Source organism: Phyllobates terribilis, unplaced genomic scaffold (assembly GCF_046119375.1).
Source record: "Phyllobates terribilis strain yellow unplaced genomic scaffold, ASM4611937v1 Scaffold_3__8_contigs__length_932513732, whole genome shotgun sequence".
Taxonomy (NCBI): domain Eukaryota; kingdom Metazoa; phylum Chordata; class Amphibia; order Anura; family Dendrobatidae; genus Phyllobates; species Phyllobates terribilis.
In genome coordinates, this window is record NW_027362763.1 from 364,662,604 (window position 1) to 364,687,056 (window position 24,453).

The window sequence follows — 24,453 nt, forward strand, 5'->3', positions numbered from 1 at the left end:
CTAGTTTTCATTAGTGACAGCAAGTATGCAAATCACATATGAGGGGTCATATTGCAACCACTCAATAAAAGGATTTTACGAGCACACTGATTTATTTAATCAGAAATTATGAGACTTGCTGTTAAAATTCTGCTTTGGTCATGAGCAGTCACATTTGTCATCTGACCTCCAGACCTTTACTGCCTGCTACAGTTCGTATAAAGCACAGAGTACAGAGATTTCCTGTCTGTGCTTTGAATGGCTCAACCAGCAGCACTGCAGTATGCTCTAAATCAGGGTTCCCCAACTCCAGTCCTCAAGGCCCACCAACAGGTCATGTTTTCAGGATTTCCTTAGTATTGCACAGGTGATGTAACTATTGCCTGTGCTGATGATGGAATTATCACCTGTGCAATACTAAGGAAATCCTGAAAACATGACCTGTTGGTGGGCCTTGAGGACTGGAGTTGGGGAACCCTGCTCTAAATGGTGATGCTATGGGGGCGTGACTTGTGTCAAGTTAAGCTATGTCCACTACTCATCATTTAGAATATATCCAGTAGCAATCCATTGACAAAAAAAGTTGTGCAGACACAACTTTTTTGGCCTCCTCAAAAAAACTGATTTCAACTCCGTTCTTTTAAAATTAAAGTCTATGGTAAACAGATCCATTAAATTACCATCCGTTTTTCTTCCATTTGAAAAGGATCCATTTTTGATTACTTATCATGGGAACGTAGCCTTAAACAAACACAAAGCTAATGATTCAGAGCTGAAATCTCCCAGAATTAATTTCTAGCTTATTTTCTGTATATAACTTTATTTTACATCTGCCTTTCTTAGGCTAGGAAGAAATGCGAATATGCCAGTGATCTTAAGTGCTAGGGTGATGGATGGGGATAAAAAAACGCTGAATAAGACAGGGGTAAATGGTCAATTGAGACCTTTTATTAGAAATTCATGTATAATCCACAACGCGTTTTTGACAGCACGCAGGCCGTCTTCATCAGGTGATCTTAGGCTAGGGTCACACCAAGGTATTTTCTCGTATCTGAGAAAATTGGACCGATTATACTAATCACACTCTGATCAAACTCTGATCAGAGTTTAACCAGAGTGTGATCAGATTTTCTCAGATGAGGAGAATATGGGAAAAAAAATTCTCCATCTTCCCCATTCTGTCAGTCTGTAAAAATAAAACTGCACTCAGATGTTAACCGAGTGCAGACCTATTTTTTTCATGGACTTCTTGACTTTCATGATCTGCTATATTTTCCTTGGGCAGACTTTTTCTGAGGAAAAAATCGGACGTGTGCATGGCCTCATAGAATAACATTGGTCTGAGTGCGATCATAACCTTGTAATTATTACCTTGTCCTTCAATGCTCCACTGCAAAAAAAAAATCTTCTCATTCCTATTTGTAGTAGTATACAGGAACATTTGTCAGGGTTGGGTTTACTGAGTTTATTTAGCTCTTACAAATCAAATTTGTGGAGGCTGGAACATTTCCTGCTGTAGCCTGTACATCTTTAATTATCATTTACAGTCTCTGTCTACTGGAGTTAACAAGATAGCTTCCCTCTATGAACTCCATTTGTGATGTCTGGTTGGGTTATATTCATTTGTGAGGCAACAACTGCATAATGTTTGCCTTGAGGACATACAATATGACAACATGTGTATGATTTAGTAGTTTTTTTTCTTGTAATATACATTAAATTATATTTCCTTGCATGTAACATAACACTTTTTATTTCTTAATGTATAATTCACAGTGCTCATCCATTTCATAAAGGGGTTCCACAGTGTATAATCTGCTTTGTACTAACTTATAATGGAAATAAAAATATTTGAATATAAGTAAATACTCTGTAAGAAAGATATATTGAGTTTCTATTTGCTTCTATGTTGAGTTAAAATAAAAGCTATGTTGTAAAGAAGAACTTTGGTGGCTTAGAAGGTTGTTTTTGATTACTTAAAAGTTTTCTGCTGTTTTCCGTAAACCAAACAAGAACAATTTTAAATGGAAGTTCCACTATGGTCCGCTACGCAGACAACTCCATCTCAATTCCTATATTTCCCTGTGTTTAATGAAACCAGCCTTTACTCACCTCTGGTGCGGGTATCATTCTAGCAACACCAGTGACTGATCTTCTGGGGCTGGTGTGACATTATGTCACGTGAGCCCTGCAGCCAATAAGCGGCCAATTCACACTTTCCTCCCTCATACGTAATTGACATTCAGAGGAAGCCAGAGAGCAGCAGCTGCTCTCCCTTCTTCCAAGTGTCAGTTTCATCTTAAAGAAGTGAGAGTGAAGCTGATGCTGATTGACTGCAGGGCTCACATGAAATAACGTTACGTTACGCAAGCCCCGGGAGACTAAACGTTGATGTCACTAAAATGGTCCTGGAACCAGAGGTTATTATAGGCTGTTTTATTTTACATGGGTGAATATAGGAATTGAAAAGAGGTTGTTTGAGTAGTAGACAACTCAGACAACCCCTTTAAATAGCTTAACACTACTAATATAACGAGTGGGTTCTCCAAATAAGACACAATATGCCACTATTACTGACTACTGCAGTCTTTGAATAATTCAACACCTCCATGACCAGTGTATTTAGTACTGAGTAGAGCACCCTTTGGATGTTACGATCTGCTGCAAACTTGATGCATAGCCAAACACCAGCTGCTAGCAACATTCCTGAGGAATCTTGGCCTATTCCTCTTGGGTAATGGCCTCAGGTTCTTTTATGATTGGTTTATAGTAGACATCGGAATGTTTGTAAATTTTGCTAAGCCAAATTTGCAATGGGGGTTGAATAATTTTAATTGCAACTATAAGTGGTGAGATTAGTGGAATACCTATCCATGTTTAACTAAATAGAGATGCTCAAATAATTTTAAATTCAACTTTGCCAGCTTTGCTGAATTTTCCCCAAAAATTTGATTTGCGGTGAATCTCAAAGCTGCAGAACCTCTAAGTGCCCTGAAAATATGTGTAAAACACTCAGCGATGTACTTGGACTGTATTGAACCCCTTTTGTGCTCTCTTATGCAAACACAGCCTTTTTAATGTTCCAGTGACCCCAATCTATCTGGCTAGGAAAAAACAGACTTGTAAGCAAGAGCTGTATTCAGGTGGCGTGTACGAGTCTAATACTGGGCTACTACAACAAAACTGTCCAAAAAAAGGAACATTTTTAACGACACGCACAATTTATTAAAAATGTAAATTTTTGCTTGTAAATTTCTGGATTCTGGAGATTTGTGTTTTGTATTTAAAAAATAAATAGATAGCAAATGGTGGCTTCCCTGCTAGTAACACATAAGCCTTGGTTTCAGGATTCTTCTTCTTCAATAGTAAAATTAGGACACAGGGTATTAAATTGCTCTCCTGGTTTGTAATTGCAGTGTGTGAAAATTAAAAAATAATGTTGTTAATTAGGTGCTGTTACTGCAGTATATCACAATGAATTCACAGTCACACTTACTGTGCAGGTGCAGCACTTCCTTATCTCATTTGAATGTTTGGATTATTATTCACAGACTGACTACCACTCCAATCTTTAATATACTTTGGCACTAATACAACACAATCCAATCCAGGCCTTATATCTGTCCTTATGAGGAATGAGCTGTGCACTCTGACGTAGTAATCCTAGGATGTACAATCCTAAAATGGTGCTGCCTGGCTGGCCCCCCATTTTATACTGGCTGTAATAGTCTCTCCTAATTGACTACACTAAACCATATGATATGATAGCTGCAGAGTATTATGGAGAAACCCGCATGACCGTGCTTGAACATTAGTCCATTCAGTGACATTTCAGCAGTGTCTGAAAAGGTCCTGGATCTTTTCGTTCTTTTATTTTGCAGATCCTCATCATTTGAATTGCAAATTGTTTGAATGCGCAGGGTCATATGAATATTTGAAAAATATAACTTGAAGATGATTCAATTCATGCATCTCAAGTTCTGACATGACTGCATTCTCACATCCGTTGTATACTCCGTTGTATACTTTGTACACTTCAGTGTGCCATCCGATTTTTAAATGGGCGGAACACTGGCCTGTAGACTTTCATTGATCTATACACACATCAGTTTTAAATCTGTGAGACTCAGAGCATGTCCTATTCTCATCTGCTTTATGACTCAGACTTGTCATTATATGGGAATCAGTTAAACTTGAAAAATTGAATACATACTTTTTAATTTAGTGTTCAATTTGCGTTTATCCTTTTTTTAACTGATCCATTGTTAAGAATCACTGGATAAAAAAGTTCAGACTGTCTGCTTGCTTCAGTTTTTAAAAGCATGAGAAAAAAGGATGCAATACAGATGTAAAATGGAGGCACAACAGATGATATTATTGTAATGGAAAAAAGGAACAACAAAAACTGATCAGCAGTGGGAAGAAACAGCACCAAAAACTACTTTTTATAATGGTTTGTTTTTTTAACAATACTATTTATTGATTTTTAACATTTGTAATTATACAATAAAATTATGTACATTTAGTTTACAAACGCTCAGATTGAGTTTATTTTCTTCCATTTTCAAATTGAAAGGATCACAAACCGAGTAATTAAATAAAAAAAGAAGCAACATATAATTTCCCAACTACCCTCCCTCTACCCAGACATGCAGGATATATTATTTATTTTTCCAGTGCTCACTTCTATCTAGTGATGAGTGAGCACTAAAATGCTCGGGTACTCATTGGTCGGGTCGAGCAAATTGTAATACTCGGGTGCTCGACCCAAGCAACGAGCCCAATGTAAGTCTATGGGAAACTCGAGCATTTTTCAGGCGGCTCCCCCCCGGCGGTCTGCAGAGGGCCTAAAAATTGGCCAAATCGATGGGAACAGTGCTCAAATGACATGGGGACAGCATGGGGAAGACCCCTGGAAGCATCTCTGACTCCCAGGTCACTTCTGTCAACAACGTTGTCAGAGTATTATGCCACTTTTACGGACTCACAATAAAACATACCAAAACAAAACCAAAATGGATTTTCCTGGGAAATATGTTAAGGAGCATCCTTTCCAGGGTAATGACTTGTATATAAGGCAAAATAAATAACCAAAAACAAAAATACTCCTCCACACCTTGGGCTATGTTCACATGTAGCGTTTTTGATGCGTTTTTGCACTTTTGCATTGCTTTCAACCAAGACAAATGCTTTCACCAGGAAATTTCATTTTAACATTTTACAACCTTATCTGGCCATGTGGTATGTGACACATCATCAGACACTTGCATACAGTGCTGAAAAGTCATGGGAACAGCATGGGGAAGACCTCTGGAAGCATCTCTGACTCCCAGGTCACTGCCTAAAAGTGTGCCTGTTATGGGTCCAGGTGGTGGAACCTCTGTGCCGCGGTGCAAGGAGGGACCCAGAGGGGCGTAACTAAGTATCAACCCGAACCGACCCTGGTCGGACGGCGGCTAACGACTCCGTGACCAGGGAGGATCCGGGCAGAGGGACCAGGTGCTACTCTGGGGACGACCTTGTAAGAGAGCAGGTGGCTCCCACGGGTCAGACGGCTTGGACTGTCCGGTATGGCGGATGGACACAGCAAGCAGGCAGAAGTCTCTGGTTAGCTGACAGGTGGTCACGGTACATGACAGCAGAGCAAGTGGAAGTCTCTAGGTTTACCAGGCAGGTGGTCACAGCAAGTGACAGCAGGAGCCTCCATGTAGGCTAACAGGTGGTCACGGCAAGTGACGGCCAAGCAGGCTGAAGTCTCTAGGCTAGCAGGCAGGTGGTCACGGCAAGTGACGGCAGAGCCTCCAGGTAGGCTAGCAGGTAACAGACGGGTAGCAGGCGAGCGTTCCCAGGTGAGCGGGTTAGCAGGTACGGCAGGTAGCAGGCCGGTTCTTCCTGGTAAGCAGGTGGACTTGCCCATAGACAGACTGGCGGATGACCGGAGACAGACTGTCGGGCTGGAGAGTAGACAAACTGGCAAACAGGACTGGTAGTCAGGCTGGCAATGGGACCTGAGGGCTGAAGCAGAGGTAAGTATACTTGTGCAACAACTTTTGCTCGGGCACCTCCATTTTGGAGGAGGTGCCTTAAATATGGGAGGTCCTCTGGCTATTGGCCGGGGACTCCTTAGGATGGCGCGCGCGGCCCCTTTAAGAGAGAGGGAGCGCGCGCGCGCCCTAAGCACAGTGCCCGGGAAAGCGCGCGCCGGCCGCTGCAGGAATAGGAGCTCTGGAGGACGCCGCGCGGGGAGCAGGGAGGTGAGAGGGACGGCATCTCTGCCTGGCAGGAGGCAGAGATGCCGATTCTACAGTGCCCATCATAAGTGATCCTTGGCGCATGCAAAGATGCCTCTCGCCATGAACCTGTCATTGCAGACTTGCAACAATCACCATCCACGTCCTTGTCCCACAGCAGCGTTCAGTTGTCCCTACCCCATTCCTTGGAATGCAAGTGCAAGTATGCAGCCAGCCACCCACCCACCCACAGGCTGCAATACTATACTGCCAAATTTTTGACAGCTGCTTGCACTTGAAATGTGGCCTTTTAGGCTCATGGAGGCAGAAGCTTTTCACAACCTCATGACCGGCGGCAGCCGGGTGTCCATACTCGATCCCCAGCCGCCACTATATTTCCCGGTATCGCCTCCGTCTTCCACAAGCACGGGTCCCACAACATTTCCCGTGCCCTCCCCAGTGCACTTACTGGGATGGACCGCCTAACCAGAAACACGTGGACAGGTGAATGTGGCCAGGGACAGTACGGAGCCAGTCTACAACTTTTTTTCCTGACAGTTGTATTTAGCTTGGTGAAAGGACTGGCATAGAGGGAAACCCTATCTACCCTGCAGGTCTCACAGGAAGTCCTGTAATGCAGCTTGTTGCAGAAGCAATGGCAGCCCGTCCAACATCAACTCACCCTTGTCGGTGGTGCTTTGACACACACACCTCTTTCTTTGCGCATTTAATTTCTTGAATACAGAGTTGGACAATGGCCTGATCTGTAATGCGGTTTGAGAAATAACATGCATAAGCATGGCCGATCCACATTAAAAAAGCAGCCATAGAATGTCCAGGAACCTTCCCCCACACTTTTCTTAGCCAGGGCTGCTTTCCGGCAGGGTTGGACGGGCCCACCAGAGAACCGGAGACTCCTCCGGAGGGCCCTGGCTTCTCCTTCAGGAGATTTCCTAGTGCCGAGGTGAGGCCATGATGATGATAGAGGCCACCATCTGCTTAGTTTTCTGTTACTTGGAATGCAAGTGCAAGTATGCAGCCAGCCACGCACCAACCCACAGGCCGCAACACTAAACTGCCAGATTTCTGGGCTGCTTTTTGCACTTGAAATATGGCCTTTTAGGCTCATGGAGGCAGAAGCTTTTCACAACCTCATGCCGGCGGTGGCCGGGTGTCCATACTCGGTCCCCAGCTGCCACTATATTTCCCGGTATCGCCTCCGCCTTCCACAAGCATGGGTCCCACAACATTACCCGTGCCCTCCCCAGGGCACTTTCTGGGAAGGACCGCCTAACCACAAACACGTGGACAGGTGAATGTGGCCAGGGACAGTACGGAGCCAGTCCACAACTTTTTTTTGCTGACAGTTGTATTTAGCTCGGTGAAAGGACTGGCATATAGTGAAACTCTATCTACCCTGCGTGTCATTTCTCACAGGAAGTCCTGTAAAGCTGCTTTCACTTGAAATGTGGCCTTTTAGGCTCGTGGTGGTGGAAGCTTTTCACAACCACATGCCTCTGGTCCATACTCGGTCCCCAGCCGTCACTATTTCTCCCGGTGTTGTCTCCGTCTTCTACAAGCGCGGGTCCCTGAACATTACTGCTGGTGCTTTTCTGTGGGAATTTGCTTGCCTCCTACCAGCCTGGAATATTTCCAGCAAACTATGGTACGACGCCATGGTATTAGCACTGCCCCCAGTACCAGTAGCGAAGCCATCCCCAATTTACTTCTCAGGAACTTTATTTGGTAGACTGAGTGGCTGCCCAAATACATTTTCTCACAAAGGAGCTGAAGATAGAGTGGCAGTAGGTGCAAGTTTCTCCAGCCTGTTAGATATTAGAGGGTGAACGGCAGCACATTGGATCAGTGGTCCTGTCCGCCTCAGGAATAAGAGATATAAAGTTCTCCTTGTAACGTGGGTCTAGAGGTGTCACCAACCAGTAATGACTGTCACCCAAAATTTTGAGAACAGGACAGTCATGGGAAATGCAGCGTAACATAAACTCGGCCATGCATGCCAGACTACTAACAGGCAAGACTCCGTGTCCTCACCAAGAGGATGTCTGACCATGCTCTCGTCCTCCTCCTCTCTGTCCTCTGGCCATCCATACTGAACAGAAGGTATGACAGCTGTGCAGGTAGTACCATCTCTAGTGCATGAAACTAGCTCCTGTCTTTCCTCCTCCTCCTCCTCTTCCTCATTGTCACCCAATCCACGTTGGGATGAGATGAGGCTTGGCTGTGTGTAATCACCCTGTATGGTTCCTTGCTCCATCTCATCGTGCTCCGCCTGCAATGCATCCTTTTTGATTGTGAGTTGAGAGAGTTTCAGAAGACAGAGAAGCGGGATGGTGATGCTAATTATGGCATCATCGCCGCTCACCATCTTGGTGGAGTCCTCAAAGTTTTGGAGGATGGTACATATGTCTGACATCCATGTCCACTCCTGAGGTCTTATGTGTGGAGTCTAAACTGAATACCGACGGCCTTGTTGATGCTGGTACTCAACAACTGCCCTCTTCTGCTCACAAATCCTTCCCAACATCTGCAGTGTAGAGTTCCAACACGTGGGGACATCACACACCAGTCTGTGAGCTGGAAGCTGCAAACGCTGCTGAAACACTGCAAGGGCGGCAGAAGCTGTAGCTGACTTTCTAAAATGGGCACACAGGCGGCGTACTTTAACGAGCAGATCCGGCAGCTCCGGGTAGGATTTAAGAAACCACTGAACCACGAGGTTAAGCACATGGGCCAGGCATGGTACGTGTGTGAGCTCGCCTCGCCTCAGAGCCGCCACCAGGTTCAGGCCATTGTCACACACGACCATGCCTGGCTGTAGGTTCAGCGGTGTGAGCCACAGATCAGCCTGCTCTTTCAGAGCTGTCCACAACTCTTCAGCATTGTGCGTTTTTTCACCTAAGTATATTAGCTTCATCACAGCCTGTTGCCACTTGGCCAAGGCAGTGCTGCAGTGCTTCCAGCTTGTGACTGATGTGGTCATTTCGGAGATGGAGGCTGAAGAGGAGGAGGAGGCTGAGGAGGATGAGGTACAGGAGCTGTAGACCATGGAGGCAACCCTGATTGACCTACGGCCCGCAATCCTTGGTGTCGGGAGGGCGTGTTCCGTCCCAAGGTCCGACTGGGTCCTGGCTTCCACTATGTTAACCCAGTGTGCCGTCAGCGAGATGTACCATCCCTGCCCACAAGCACTTGTCCACGTGTCCGTGGTTAGGTGGACTTTACCGGTAACTGCGTTGTTGAGAGCACGGCTAATGTTTTGGGACACGTGCTTGTGTAATGCGGGGACGGCACACCGGGAGAAATAGTGGCGGCTGGGGACCGAGTACCGAGGGACCGCCGCAGCCATCAGGTTGCGGAATGCTTCCGTCTCCACGAGCCTAAAAGGCAACATTTTGAGCGCAAGCAGTCGTGAAATGTGAGAATTTAGTAGTGTGGCCTGTGTGGTGTTGGCTGCATATTTGCGCTTGCGTTCCAAGGACTGTGATTTGGACAACTGAACGCTGCGCTGGGACAAGGACGTGGACGTGCTTCCTGATGCTGCTACTTGAGAGTGTGCAACAACAGGTGCAGGACAGGAGGCGTCTTCGCATGCACCATGGACAGGGGATTGGCTTGCATGCACAACAGTGGAAGAAGCAATGGTGCCACCCGCAGACACTGTTCCTGGACCCTGGGGTTCGGCCCACAAAGTTGGGTGCTTTGCTGCCATGTGCCTGATCATGCTGGTGGTGGTCAGGCTGGTCGTTTTGCCACCCTGCTGATGCTGGCCTGGCAGGTGTGGCAAATGGCCTTTTTGCGGTTATCAGCAGAGTGTTTAAAAAACAACCAGACTCGGGAAGACCTAACAGTTACGGGGAACGGTTGCCTGCCTTCTGTCTGCGGCCACCACACTGCTTCTTCCTGCCTGTTGGGGTGCTCTGCCTCCCTCCCCTGTGTGCTGCTGTCCTCACTCTGCATGTCCTCCTGCCAGGTTGGGTCAGTTACTATATCATCCACCACCTCGTCTTCCACTTCCGCACCCTGGTCCTCATCCTGACTTTCTGGCAATTGTGTCTCATCATCGTCCACCTCTTGTGACACTTTCCCACCGTTGCCTTCGTGTGATCGTGGCTGTTCAAATATTTGGGCATCGCTACACGCGATCTCCTCTTGCCCCGCTTCAAGTGGACTGTGAGAGAGGCCCGAATCTATAAATGGAAAAGTGAACAGCTCTTCAGAGTGTCCAAGTGTGGGATCAGTTGTCTCTGGGTACTCGGCATGGTGGGAGGAAGGAGGATCAGGGTGAGGAATATGCGGTCCAGACTCACGGCTACTGAGACTTGACCGTGTGGAAGACAGGGTGGTGGTGGTGGTGGCTAAGTGACTGGAAGCATTATCCGCTATCCAACCAACAACCTTTTGATACTGCTCTGGGTTCAATAGTGGTGTGCTGCGGTCCCCTAGAAATTGGGACAGGAAGGTCAGGCGAGAAGATGTGGGTGTTTGTTGTGGCACAATTTCGGCTTGCCCACGGCCTTGTCCTCAACCTCTGCATGCACCATTACCATCACGTCCAGTTCCCCGTCCCCTGCCATGTGCCTTGCCCATTTTAAATAGAGGACAGTATCTTCCACGCTCACTACAAATGACTGAGTTTGGAGCAAATTTATATGTGATCCGTGTGATGGAGAAAACACAGTTTTAAATACCTGGCCTGTAGGTACCTGTTTTGAACAGCAAACCAGTGTCAAAAACTTTGCTGACACACTGAAAAAAAATTTAATGGAGGCCAGAAATGGCAGTATTTTCTGACAACGTATACGTGAGCCGTGTGACGGAGAAAACACAATTTACAATACCTGGCCTGTAGGCAACTATTTTGAACAGCAATCTGGTGTCAATTGCTTCACTGACACACTGAAAATATTTTTTAATGGAGGCCAGAAATGGCAGTATTTTCTGAAAACGTATATGTAATCCGTGTGACGGAGAAAACACAGTTTTACATACCTGGCCTGTAGGTAACTGTTTTGAACAGCAAACCAGTGTCAAAAACTTTGTTGACACACTGAAAAAAAAATTTAATGGAGGCCAGAAATGGCAGTATTTTCTGAAAACGTATATGTGATCCGTGTGTTGGAGAAAACACAGTTTTAAATACCTGGCCTGTAGGTAACTGTTTTGAACAGCAAACCAGTGTCAAAAACTTTGCTGACACACTGGAAAAAAAATTTAATGGAGGTCAGCAATGGCAGTATTTTCTGAAAATGTATATGTGATCCATGTGACGGATAAAACACTGTTTTAAATAGATGGATTTTTAGCGCTGTAATATGGAAAGGACCTGGCTGTATTCTGCAGTGCCAACAAGCAAATGGCGCAGAAAAAAACGTGTTCTCTGGATTGGTTTTTAAGCAAATAATGAGAATTAAGATGCAAAAAAATGTATTCCTGGCGCCTGAGACCTGGGCCTATTTCCATAAATATCTAACAGCAGCAGTCGACAGAACTGGAATGGAGTGCTATGTGCACTGCAGTCTGCTATATACACGGCCTGCCTGCCTATATACACTGCCTGCCTGATATCTCTGAAGATGGATTAGTTAGTCCTCAAAAGGACTGTTTGTTAAGATGGATATGTGTAATGTACGGTTTTTCTCCCTACACTACCTAATACACGATTAAATCTCTCCCTAGCTCAGCAGCAGCTCTCCCTACACTGTCTGATCTGGAGTGACTGTGACCAGCATGGCGGCGAAAGGTCTGATATACACCTGATGATGCTGTGCGGCCAGCCAATCACTGTAATGCCCACAACCAACATGGCTACGGCATTACAGTGCATGGCAGGCAATCCCTGCATGTTCATTGGCTCTCTAAAGAGCTCCAAACATGCAGGGAGGGGACCCGAGTTCCCGCCCGAGCAACCCGGAAATACTCGCCACGCGCTGAGCTTGTCGAGCACCATGATGCTCGGGCAAGTACCGAGTAGTGGCGAGCGCGTTCGCTCATCACTACTTCTATCCTATCGCTCTCGTAACCAATGTTATCCTTCGGATGTTACAATTCCTTATTTAATCTCTATACAATGTTCTGTCAGCCTGTATCTCTCCCCCCTTTTCCCTCTACTCTCCCTCCTTTTCCCCAATGTTCCACCCAAATCTTCCAGTAAATACCAACTGTTCTGGTCAAAGGGCCTCATAATTTTATGAAGTTCCTCCTTTGTATAATATTTGAGTAAAAAGCCTTTCCATTTTACCATAAGCGATTTTACACTTCTTTCTTTATCACGTTCTGCTTCCATCCTTTCCAATTGGAATAAGGCCTTCACTTGGCTGATTATCTCTTTTCAATTTGGAATAGATTCAGTTAACCAATGTTTTAACAAGCTTCTTTTGGCTATTAAACAGATTGTATGGAATATTGCGGTTAGTTTTCCCTCTTTTTGTTGTACACCTTCCTCATTCCTCTTAACACCCGTATCCTCCAATATACTTTTTATGTCTTTCCAGAATTCTTGTACTTTAGGGTAACTCCACAACCCATGTAGTAAGTCTGAGTCTTTAAGTTTGCATTTTGGACAATGTGTCAGACGATCTCTCAAATTTTAAGATATTGGTATATTAAAGGCCAAGATTGCTCTTTGCATGATCCTAAACTGTGTGTCTCTCCAAACCTCACTGAAAATGTTCTTCCGTACTACCTGCCACCCTACCAGGATTTTTTTCTTCAATTTCCTCTCCCTCTATTTACCTATCCCATAACCTAAATATTTCTTCTGTTTCTATTTTCCCCAGAATTTTTGGAGACCTTTGTATAATGTAGATAAATATACTGTGTGTGCCTGCTCGGTCCAATAATAGAGTATCCATTGAGTTTCTTTTCGTTTCTTCCCTTACATTTATCAGATGTGCCATAATCATTCCTCTGATTTTTTCAAATTGTAGAAATTGTTGTTTAATTAATTAAAATTTTGATATAATCTCTTCTCTAGTCAACCCCCTTTTCTCTTCTTCTTGCAATAAATTAGCTATTTTGTGTATCTCTTCAGCTTCTATTCCTGGAATAATTTGTTCTCCCCTAATTCCTGTAACGCTGGATTCTCCCACAGGGGCAAATCCCTTGAAATTCTCCACGATAACTTTAGTATTTTTATGATTTCTTTCCATGTTGCTATCTTGTCTCAGTATACTATTGAGTTTTTAATTTTGCTAGGCATTAGATTTTGCGGGGTGTGCAATACTGCAACTAGATTCCACAGATCTGCATAGGCTTTTTCCAGGGCCGTGTCAGAGAATTTATTAATGTATTTCAATCAGTCTATTAATGTGTCTGGAGATACACTCCAGGTTGTATCCTCTTATGTCTGGTAGGTTTGCCATCAGCATTTTTAATTTTATACAGGGCCTCCGACCCTTCCATATGAATTTCCTAATAGCTGAATTTATCTTTTCCATATTTACACGTTTTAGGAGAACCAGTATTATCTGTAATGGATACATGAGTTTTGAAATACTTATCATTTTTAAAAGGTGTATCCTTCCCAATAAACTCAAAGCCAGATTCTGCCATCTTTCCAGTTCCTGTTGTATTTTAGATAAAACTGGGGGGAGAATTTAAGTTATAGACTGACTGTGATTTTCTACCTAACTTGATACCGAAATACGTGATATGCGTACCAGCTACCGGAATACCACATATTTCTTTTCTTCCTGTAGTATTTCTATCTTTGTCTGACAATTGTAGAATTTAGCATTTACTTTTATTTAAGGTGAACCCTGAAAGTCTACCAAAAACTTCAAAGAGATTTAATACTTCTGGCAAATTTCTCTCCACATCTGCCATATAGAGAATTATGTCATTCGCAAAATATGAGGCTTTGATCTCCTACATGTCCCCTACTTTTATTCCTTCAAATACCTCATGTTGTTCCAAGCAGCGTATCAAGGTTTCCAGTGCTAAATCAAATATAAGCAGTGACAAAGGATATCACTGGCGCGGCGCGACTCTTTCTCGAGCGGGAAGCTAATGAGAGATGTCCAGGGTTTTGAATTTTTGCCATGGGATTTGTATACAAGACTTTTACAAAGTTTCTGAAATTACCTGTGATCCCTACTTTGTCTAGTACCTGTCTTAACCAGTTCCACTTTACCTTGTCAAACGCCTTCTCTGCTTCTAATGTGACTAACGCTGGTCTATCACTCCAACTCTCTCCACTTTTTGTTGCGTTTAAGGTTAATAATGTCCGTCTAACATTTGTGATCGCATATCGACCATTAACAAAGCCCACCTGAGCTGATGACACTAGAGCTGGCAGTATCTCTGCCAACCTGTTTGCCATAAGTATTGAAATTGTTTTAATATCCTGGTTTATCAGAGATATGGGTCTATAAGAAGCTTTATCCTCCGCGTTTTTCCCATTTTTTTTTTTATATCAAGCTTATACAATATGAGCCATATTGGTGCCCCCCAACAAGTCTCCACCTTGTAGTATCCATTTAGTTTGAATAGGAGCTATTTGTTGTGTCATGACTTTAAAGTCTTTAAAGAAATCACCCGTGAACCCATCAGGATTGGGAGCTTTTCCTGTATTTGTGACATTAGGCATTGGAATTTTACTCAAGAAATCTCTGCCTCTATCCTCACCCTGTGACACTTCTATGTATAAGTTTGCATAAAAATCCACTCAGCTTATCTCTTTGGGATTTTCCACTAGTTCTTCTTTATTCTTAAGTTTTAATATATTCTTTTTTCCATTTTACCTTTTGCCAAATTTGCTAATAGCCTCCACTTTATCCCCCAACTCAATGTCCATCTGTGTCTTCCTAAACATTTCTCTGTTTTTTGGCAATTCATCAAAAAATTTTTGGGACTCCTTCCAGTTTTCTCTGGCTTTTTCAGTTTTTTGTTGTTGGAAGACTACATATTTTTCCTTAGTTTATTGCTAAACTTTTCATATTTGATGGTCTTTTTTTCTTTAATGTATGCACATACGCTTTTAATTTCCCTCTCAAAACTGTCTTTCCTGTCTCCCAATATGTTTGCGTCTTTAAATCCTCTGAAGAATTGTGATAGGAATGCAGGAATACAATGTAGGACAGAGTGAAACAGGAAACATCTGGAGTAGTTGTGTGGTATGTAACCCAGAAATGAGAATATTATAATATGCAGATAATATCTTGGAATGTAAAGGGGCTCAGAGCCCCAACAAAAAGAATACCCCCTTTACCTTCAACAACAAAAAAACAAACAATGTCATCTTCATTTCTGAGACTTCCTTTTTTCTGGCTTCTTCTTCCCAAAGACTCCTCCCCCAGCATTTGTAGCCCTGCTAAACCATGACTGAGTTCTTTAAATGATCACCCCCTCTAGTGAGTCTATTCAGGAGAGTTCTTGGGACGTCAGCTTTGTTAAAGTCCAATTTTTCCCTTATTTGTTCCCTCCCGTATGGGTTACTTATCTGTTCCAGATTCCGCATCCTGAGATTTCTTATAATTTTGGGGTGATCTTTGTCTTTGGGTCAGCAGGCTTTAACTCCATCTCTCCGTTTCTTCATCTCTCTCTGTGTCTTGTTCTGTTCTTCTCTCCCGTTGCGGTTCTGCTTGCCTGCTTGTATGTATTCTTCTGCTTCTTTCGGGTTTTGAAAGTTTTTTGTTGAGCCATCTGTATGCCTTACTTTCAGTATGGCTGGATACAGTAATTGGAACTGTACTTGATTTTTAAATAGTCTGGAATAACAGTCACTGAACATTCTGTGCCGTTTGTTAACCTCCGCCGAATGAAAATGATGATTTTGTGACCTTGAAAAGTTAACGTCTCTTTGCGTCATCTAAACGCTCGCAGTATGTTTACTTTATTGTTAAAGTCCAAGTACTTAGGTATTGCTTGCCTTGGTCTCTGGTTTGTCTCTGACGTATTATTCGGTCTTTGTGGGCCTATTCTGTGGGCTCTTTCTACTCTACTATGAGAAGCTATCCCCAGAACCTCTGGAAGAGTTTATAATGGGTTTTATATTTTCTATTGACTTATGACCAACATCTGGCCATAGTATTTTGTGGCACACAATAAATGAAATTTAGCATCCTGATCCTGTGCATTCTTGTTTCAAATGGAAACAGAGGGGCCCTATTCATTTATATGGGGTGTTTGTTTTCTTTCGTTCTGATTCTGCATATAGGACTTTTTTCCGTTCTAAAAAATAAACAACAAACGGAAATTAAATTCCTACGTGCAGAATCAGATCAACATAAAATATAAATGGACATGTGAACAAAGCCTGAGGGGTCTTTCACACATCCATGTTTCGAGTACGTGTGGTGTCCGTTTCCACACATACTGGAGACAGTGACACACATAGACCCATTCAAATGAATGGGTCTGTGCACGTCAGTGCATTTTCACGGACCGTGTGTCTGTGGACAAAACACGCTGACATGTCCGTTTTTTACCCACAGCGCAGGCTGCAAAATGTCCTCCACACGTGCACACTGATGACACACGGATGTCATCCGTGTGTGATGTATCAGGGCCTGGGAATCAGCTGTACAGTTAATGCTGTTCCCAGGCGCCGGGTGCTGCAGGCATCTGTCATCATTGTCCCCTGCCAGCGCTGCGATAAGCGTGAGCAGGGAACAAGTGTAAAATAAGAATAAAATAAAAAACATTATACTCATCTTTACACCTAATTGTTATGATCTGCTACAAGCACTAAGGAAAGACAGGAGATCAGTCCCTACAATAGAACTAAACTGGATCCCTACAATGTAACGGGGAACCTGATCCAGCGATCAGACCCGCTAAAGTCCTCAGCTAGTCTGTACGAAGACCTATAGATGCAAGGGAGGGATCCCTACAAGAACTAGGGACTGGGATAAAGTTGGACACCTCCTAGCAGAAATTGTAGCAGTAAAAGACAAACACACAACATAGAACATAGAGGTCAGAAGACCTAGCAAAACTAACAGAGAAAGGTAACAGAGCACCAAGCTAGCTCAAGAGTAGTAATTACAATGAAGTCCAGCAAGGCCAGGAGGGCGGAGCCGGATTAAATAGGCAAAAAAGGTCATGTGACCAGCAAACAAGAAAAAAAACAACAGGAGAGTTCTAACAGTACCCCCTCTTCTAAGAGGATCCTCCGGATCCCCTAGGCCCGGGCTTATCAGGAAATCTCCTGTGAAACGCTCTGACAAGTCTGGAAGCAGAAACATCATCCGCCCTCACCCATGAGTTATCCTCGGGTCCGAAACCCTTCCAAGCGACGAGATACTGCAAACTCCCTCTATACCATCTAGAATTTAGGATGCGGGAAATATATTCCCCGTCCTCCACCACCGGAGGAACAGTGGCAGAGGCGTCACCAACTGACACATCAGCTCTTTTCAACAGAGAAACATGAAACACCGGATTAATCTTCCAGGAGGTAGGAACCTCCAACCTAACAGCAGATTGGTTAACTATCTGAAGCACCTTAAAGGGCCCTACAAACTTGGGATCCAATTTTTTAGAAGGAATCCTCAATCGCAGATTCTTAGAGGACAACCAAACCATGTCACCAATAGCAAACGAAACCTCTTGCCGTTTCCTATCAAAGTACCTCTTAGATTTTTTGTTAGCCTCCTGAAGATTATCACGCACATCCGTCCAAACTCTCTCCAAATCACCGGAAAAACTCTCCTCCTCAGGCACAGCCGATACCAATTTGGAGAATGACCCAAAAGACGAATGTCTCCCAGAACAACAAAAAAAAGGCGAACACCCAGCAGAAGAGGATGTATGGTTGTTAAGAGCAAATTCAGCTAGTGGCAGAAACTCAGACCACCCCTCTTGATTGTCTGCCACAAAGCAACGCAAGAACTGCTCAACATCCTGGTTCTTTCTTTCTGTCTGGCCATTAGACTCAGGATGATATCCGGATGAAAACGACAAATGAACTCCCAACCTGTCACAAAAGGCACGCCAAAAACGAGCCACGAACTGAGGTCCCCTATCAGAAACAATGTCAGTAGGAACGCCATGTAGTCTGACAATTTCCTTGACAAAGGCCTTAGCGAGTGTCTTAACGCAAGGCAGTTTGATGAAGGGAACCAAGTGACACATCTTGCTAAAACGGTCCACGACCACCCAGATGACCGTGAAACCTTCAAAGGGGGGAAGGTCAGTAATAAAGTCCATAGCCAGATGTGTCCAAGGTGCACTAGGAACCTCCAGAGGGCAAAGCAACCCCGCAGCAGGAGCAGGCGAAGACTTAGATCTAGCACACACAGTACATTGACGCACCCACTTAATGACTTCCTTCTGCCATCCAGGCCACCAAAAACTGCGACCCACAAGTCTCTTGGTCTCAGAAATTCCTGGATGACCTGCCAACCGAGACTCATGACACTCAACAAACAAATCTCTCCTAAAGGTCCTAGGCACAAACAACCTCCCATGGTGAGTGTTAGATCGGGCATTCTCCTGAGCTTTAAGAATCTCATCCTCCAAAACGGAGTCCAAAGCAGCAATCACAACACCTTCTTGTAAAATGCTCTCCTCCTCAGCACCGACCATGGGAGAAAAGCTGCAAGACAAAGCATCCGCTTTAACATTCTTGGTACCCGGGATGTAAGTAACGGAAAAATTAAACCGCGAGAAAAAAAGTGCCCACCTAGCCTGACGGGCATTCAAGCGCTTGGCAGCATCAAGATAGATCAGATTTTTTTGATCAGTGAAAACCTGAATGGGAAATTCAGCACCTTCCAAGAGATGACGCCAGTGTTCAAATGCGAGTTTAATAGCCAGCAATTCCCGATTACCAATATCGTAATTAAGTTCAGTCTCAGAAAATTTTTTTGAAAAAAAGGCACAGGGATGTACTCCATACTTGCTTTCCTGAGACAACACCGCACCGACCCCCACAGAAGAAGCATCAACCTCAACCAAAAACGGCTTAGTCACATCAGGCTGCATAAGGATGGGAGCAGAGGTGAACCTCTCCTTTAGAAACACAAAAGCTTCAATGGCCTCAGAAGTCCACTGAACCGCATTAGCACCTTTCCTGGTGAGATCGGTCAGCGGTTTGACAATAATAGAAAAATTTTTTATGAATTTTCTGTAATAATTGGCGAAACCCAAAAACCTCTGTATCGATTTCAAACCAATAGGCCTAGGCCATTCCTGCACAGCTTGAACTTTAACCGGGTCCATCTCAAAACCTTCACTGGAGATAATGTAACCCAAAAAACTAATTCTCTGTACAGCGAACTCACATTTCTCTAGCTTAGCAAAAAGCGAATTGTCCATTAATAACTGTAAAACCTCACGTACGCTCCGCCAATGAGACTCCAGATCAGGCGAATAAATCAGAATGTCATCCAAATACACAACCACATTTTTGCCGATCAAAGGTCTAAGGATGTCATTAATAAGATTCTGAAAAAATGCTGGAGCATTGGTAAGACCAAAAGGCATAACCAGATTCTCAAAATGACCCACAGGAGTGTTAAAAGCAGTCTTCCATTCATCACCTCCTTCATGCGCAACAAATTGTATGCCCCCCGGAGATCAATTTTAGAGAACCACTTGGCCCCCACTAACTGGTTAAACAAATCAGGAATCAATGGCAGTGGGTAAGGATTGCGTACAGTAATTTTATTAATCTCACGAAAGTCCAGACAAGGACGTAAACCGCCATCTTTTTTTTTTACAAAAAAAAATCCAACAGCCACAGGAGACTTGGAAGGCCTAATGTGACCGGCGGCCAAGCTTGTCTGTATGTATTCCTCCAAAGCCTTTCTCTCAGGAATAGTAAGATTAAATAAACGACTTTTAGGAAGAGTTGCTCCAGGGACAAATTCAATGGTACAATCATAGTCTCTATGGGGAGGCAAAATTTGTGACTCCTCCTCAGAAAAAACTCTCCAAAAATCCTGAATAGGTACAGGTAATTCCCCTTTTTCCACCGCAGCAATACGTCCGTTACAACACTTGTCATAACATTTAGGGCTCCAGGACTTAATTTCATTGGTAGACCAATCCAGTACAGGATTGTGCAATTTTAACCAGGGCAACCCCAAAATTATTGGAGAAGGCAAATTATTTAATACTACCAAATCCAAATTCTCTTGATGAATACCATTAATAGTGAGGGGAAATTCATAGACCTTGTGAGTAACACTCTTCAAGGGAGAGCCATCAACAGAAACCACAGCAATAGGGGATGACAAAGGTTTAGGTTTTAATTTAAGTTTTTCCAAGAATCCCCCATCAATCACATTCAGAGTAGAACCACAATCCACAAATACCCGAAATTCAATTAATTCTTCCTGAGCAGCGGTAGTAGTAGATAGGAATACTCCCTTAGTATTTAAACAGGCTATACGTGCATGACTGACCATTTTTTTTTCTTTGTTCATACGAAGCACACAGTTCTTAATGAAATGACCAGAATTTCCGCAATAGAAGCACAAACCTCCAGAAAGCCTGCGGTCTTTTTCCTGAGAGCGGGGTGCCATCGCCCCAATCTCCATCGGCTCTCCTTTGTCAGCACAGACCCTCTCAAGACTCGGAGCTGACATGGCAGAGGATTTACTCTCATTAACCCTTGCACACAGTCTCCTGTCCACCCGTATAGCTAATTGCATTGCCTCCTGCAAGTTTCCAGGTGTGGGATAAGCAATCAGCAAATCCTTAACCCTTTCACCTAGCCCTTCAAGAAACAAACTTTTCAATGCTGAATCGTTCCACCCTATCTGGCCAGACCACCGACGGAAGTGAGAACAATATTTTTCCACATTACCTGATCCCTGCCTCAGATGTCTCAATTCAGACTCAGCAGATGAGACACGATCAGGATCATCGTACAACAAACCCAAAGCAGAAAAAAAACTATCCACTGATCTAAAGCACGGATCACTAGGTTGGAGAGAAAAGGCCCATCCCTGAGGATCTTTGCGCAAAAGTGACATTATGAACCCTATGCGCTGTGATTCATCACCAGAGGATCTGGGTCTTAAACGAAAATACAATAAACAAGCATTTTTAAAAGAAAAAAAATCTTGTTCACCAAAAAATAGATCAGGCAGACGTACCTTTGGCTCCACAAAATGTGCTCCAGAACAGCTACCCACGTGTTGTTGGAGCTCGGCCACCTCCAGAGAGAGTCCCTGCAAGCGTTGAGCCAAATCTTGAACCGAGACCATGATGGAAACTGGACGTCTTTCCTTAGAGATTTTTTTTTTATTTTGGGCTGGACTTACTGTTATGATCTGCTACAAGCACTAAGGACAGACAGGAGATCAGTCCCTACAATAGAACTAAACTGGATCCCTACGATGTAACGGGGAACCTGATCCAGCGATCAGACCCGCTAAAGTCCTCAGCTAGTCTGTACGAAGACCTATAGATGCAAGGGAGGGATCCCTACAAGAACTAGGGACTGGGATAAAGTTGGACACCTCCTAGCAGAAATTGTAGCAGTAAAAGACAAACACACAACATAGAACATAGAGGTCAGAAGACCTAGCAAAACTAACAGAGAAAGGTAACAGAGCACCAAGCTAGCTCAAGAGTAGTAATTACAATGAAGTCCAGCAAGGCCAGGAGGGCGGAGCCGGATTAAATAGGCAAAAAAGGTCATGTGACCAGCAAACAAGAAAAAAACCAACAGGAGAGTTCTAACACTAATTCCTTGAAGCCATTATCCCCTGTAAAAAAAGAAATAAAATCAAAAACAACCATAATACTTACCTGTCCGACATACTGTTCCACGTTGTAATTCATCTGACCGACAATTCTCCATCAGCGTCTGTTGTGGCTTGACATGACTGCACACACTAAGGAGCAGAGGAGAATGACTCGCTGCAGCGAGCGGGCCCCTGACCTGCGCTGTGCTCACTGAGTGACAGGACACCGCTCAGTGAGCTCAGCACTGTTCAGGGGCCCACTTTCATGTTCAGACAGGTGAGTATAAGGATTTTTTCATTTTATTCTTATTTTTACATTAGGAGACAGAGGGAGCAGAATACTACTCTCAACATTGTCCCCTGCTGGTGCTGATCGCAGCGCCGGCAGTGGACAATGATGAGGGCAGTGTTCAGCACTCAGCGCTTGGTAACAGCACTAACTGTACTGCTGTTTACCAGGTGCCAGTGCGTGTGATACTGATGCTGCACACAGGCGGCACACAGTTGCTACGTGTATCATGCACACGAACACACGGATTTCTCCAGTACTGTTTTTTCCAGTACCAGAAATATCCGGACTTATGAAAGAGCCCTAATAGTGTTTTCTTTTTTTTTTTTTTTAAATCGCAGCGTGCTCTAGGTATGGTATTATTTTACCAAAGACCTGCATAGGTCTGCTCACGTAGACATTAACTATTTTTTTCCTTCTTAAAAAAATATATATATCTTAAGGGTATTGCATTTTGGAGGCATTTTATAATTTCATACATGATGCTGTTGGAATAATAAGATCTATGAATTACATGACTTAAAAAGTTGTATTTAAACAGATGTTTTCAGCAGCTCTTACAATATAGTACTGTAAAACTTACCGTACATTACAGGAAAAGATAAAGCAGTGCTAGGGGAATTCACATGTACTAGATTCCTCATTTTAAACATTTTAGTGCATCCTGAGCCTAAAGTATACAATGTGATTTATTTATGATGTATACTTTAATGGTCCCATTTACCAGATATATGCCAAAAAATGTGTTGTATTGCCTTCATATGGAAAGCATGCATCTGCAGAGACTGCACTTTCCTAAGCTGGATCACAGTAAAAAAAGGTATACCATGCAATACACTTTATATTTTTGGGTACCTGTGGTGGATAGATACATAGGCATCCATTCCCACTCTGGCCACTGTCAGGTATCTGCCTCCTTAGGATATGCCCCCTACAGAGGCCATAACTAGCCTTTATGTTTTTCCTGTAGTGGGTGCATGGATTGCAAGCTGAATTCAGATGAATAGGATTGCTGCGTCAATTTCTGCAACACATCTGACACATGTGAAGTCAGATAATATACTGCTTATAGCTAATCATCTGTATAAGAGTATATATAATGTAATTGTTTGTTACATGTCCCCAGGTGCCTCAAGATGAATGGGGAGGGTATCCCTCCGGGAGTAAAGATGAGGAAATTCCATGTCGAAGAATGAGAAGTGGAAGCTATATAAAAGCCATGGAAGAAGACAGTGGAGACTCTGATACAAGCCCAAAAACATCCCCTAAAATGTCAGCGAGACCTGAACCTTTATTGAAATCAATAATACAGCGATCACATGGAGAGATCCAGAAGTAAGTCCCACTATACTAAAAAAAACTTTCTATCATGTTCAAACAATAATTCTATTTTGTTAAAGGGTACAAAAAGTATTGTAACCAACTATCTAACATCTTCCAGTCCTGGTATTGACTACAGTTTCTGATATCAGTTCATGGTCATTGAGTACGTCAAACAAAGCAACGTTTGGTGCCATCCACTGGGTAAAGGAAGCATAGTATAGGTACGGATCTGCTCCCCTGTTACCCTCCCAGCCGCTCTGCGCTTCTCGTGGTGGAGATTGATAGGCTTCTGTGTATGCATATCTGTCGATAATGATATGAGGGGCAGTGTTTCGATCCCCCTGCTCATGGATACGTCAGACTCATGGATTATGGTGGGAGTTTGCTAAGACGGTATTTCATATGCCAGTCTTAACCAGAAACACATTTGCCAAGCGATTAATACATGGTGCCTCATATCTTGCCCAAATTAAGAGTGCTATAATGCAGATAAAAAAATATTTAGATTTGAGAGTCCTCAGTGGTTGATACCTTTTAATGGCTAACTGAAAAGATGGTAACAAGTTGCAAGCTTTCGAGACTACTCAGGTCTCTTCATCAGGGATAGTCACCCAAAGCAATAGCTGCTCTATATGATGGTCAACAAGCCTCCCATAATGTCTATGTCTCCCAGTTGGACATTTGAAAAACTCATTTTGAGTTACCCCTAGACAAAAGTAAATAAGGTACATGTTTTGATATTAAAAAAAAGTTAATTGAGAACATTACATTTAATTAAGAAATGTAAACTGATACTAACAGTTCTGTAGTACACGTGTTACTAATCTGTAGAGAATGTTTTTTTTTATTAAATCATCCTCGACAGAAGAAGAAAGGAATGACATTAAAAGCGTGTGATTGGAATCTAATTGTAACCCAATGCTGTTTATCATCAGTAAAAACATCAGCCTTACAAAGCATTAAATGCATT

At 43.4% G+C, this 24,453-nt stretch overlaps 1 protein-coding gene across 8 annotated transcripts in view; it reads left to right on the plus strand.

Moving 5' to 3' along the window:
- DLGAP2 (DLG associated protein 2) overlaps positions 1 to 24,453 on the plus strand; it is a 1,383,198-nt gene that overhangs the window by 1,147,697 nt on the left and 211,048 nt on the right. For all 8 annotated transcript variants that reach the window (XM_073675364.1, XM_073675367.1, XM_073675365.1 and 5 more), the window contains one exon: positions 23,287 to 23,495. In XM_073675364.1, coding sequence (XP_073531465.1) covers positions 23,287 to 23,495 — 209 coding nt within the window. The remainder of the gene's footprint in view (positions 1 to 23,286; positions 23,496 to 24,453) is intronic.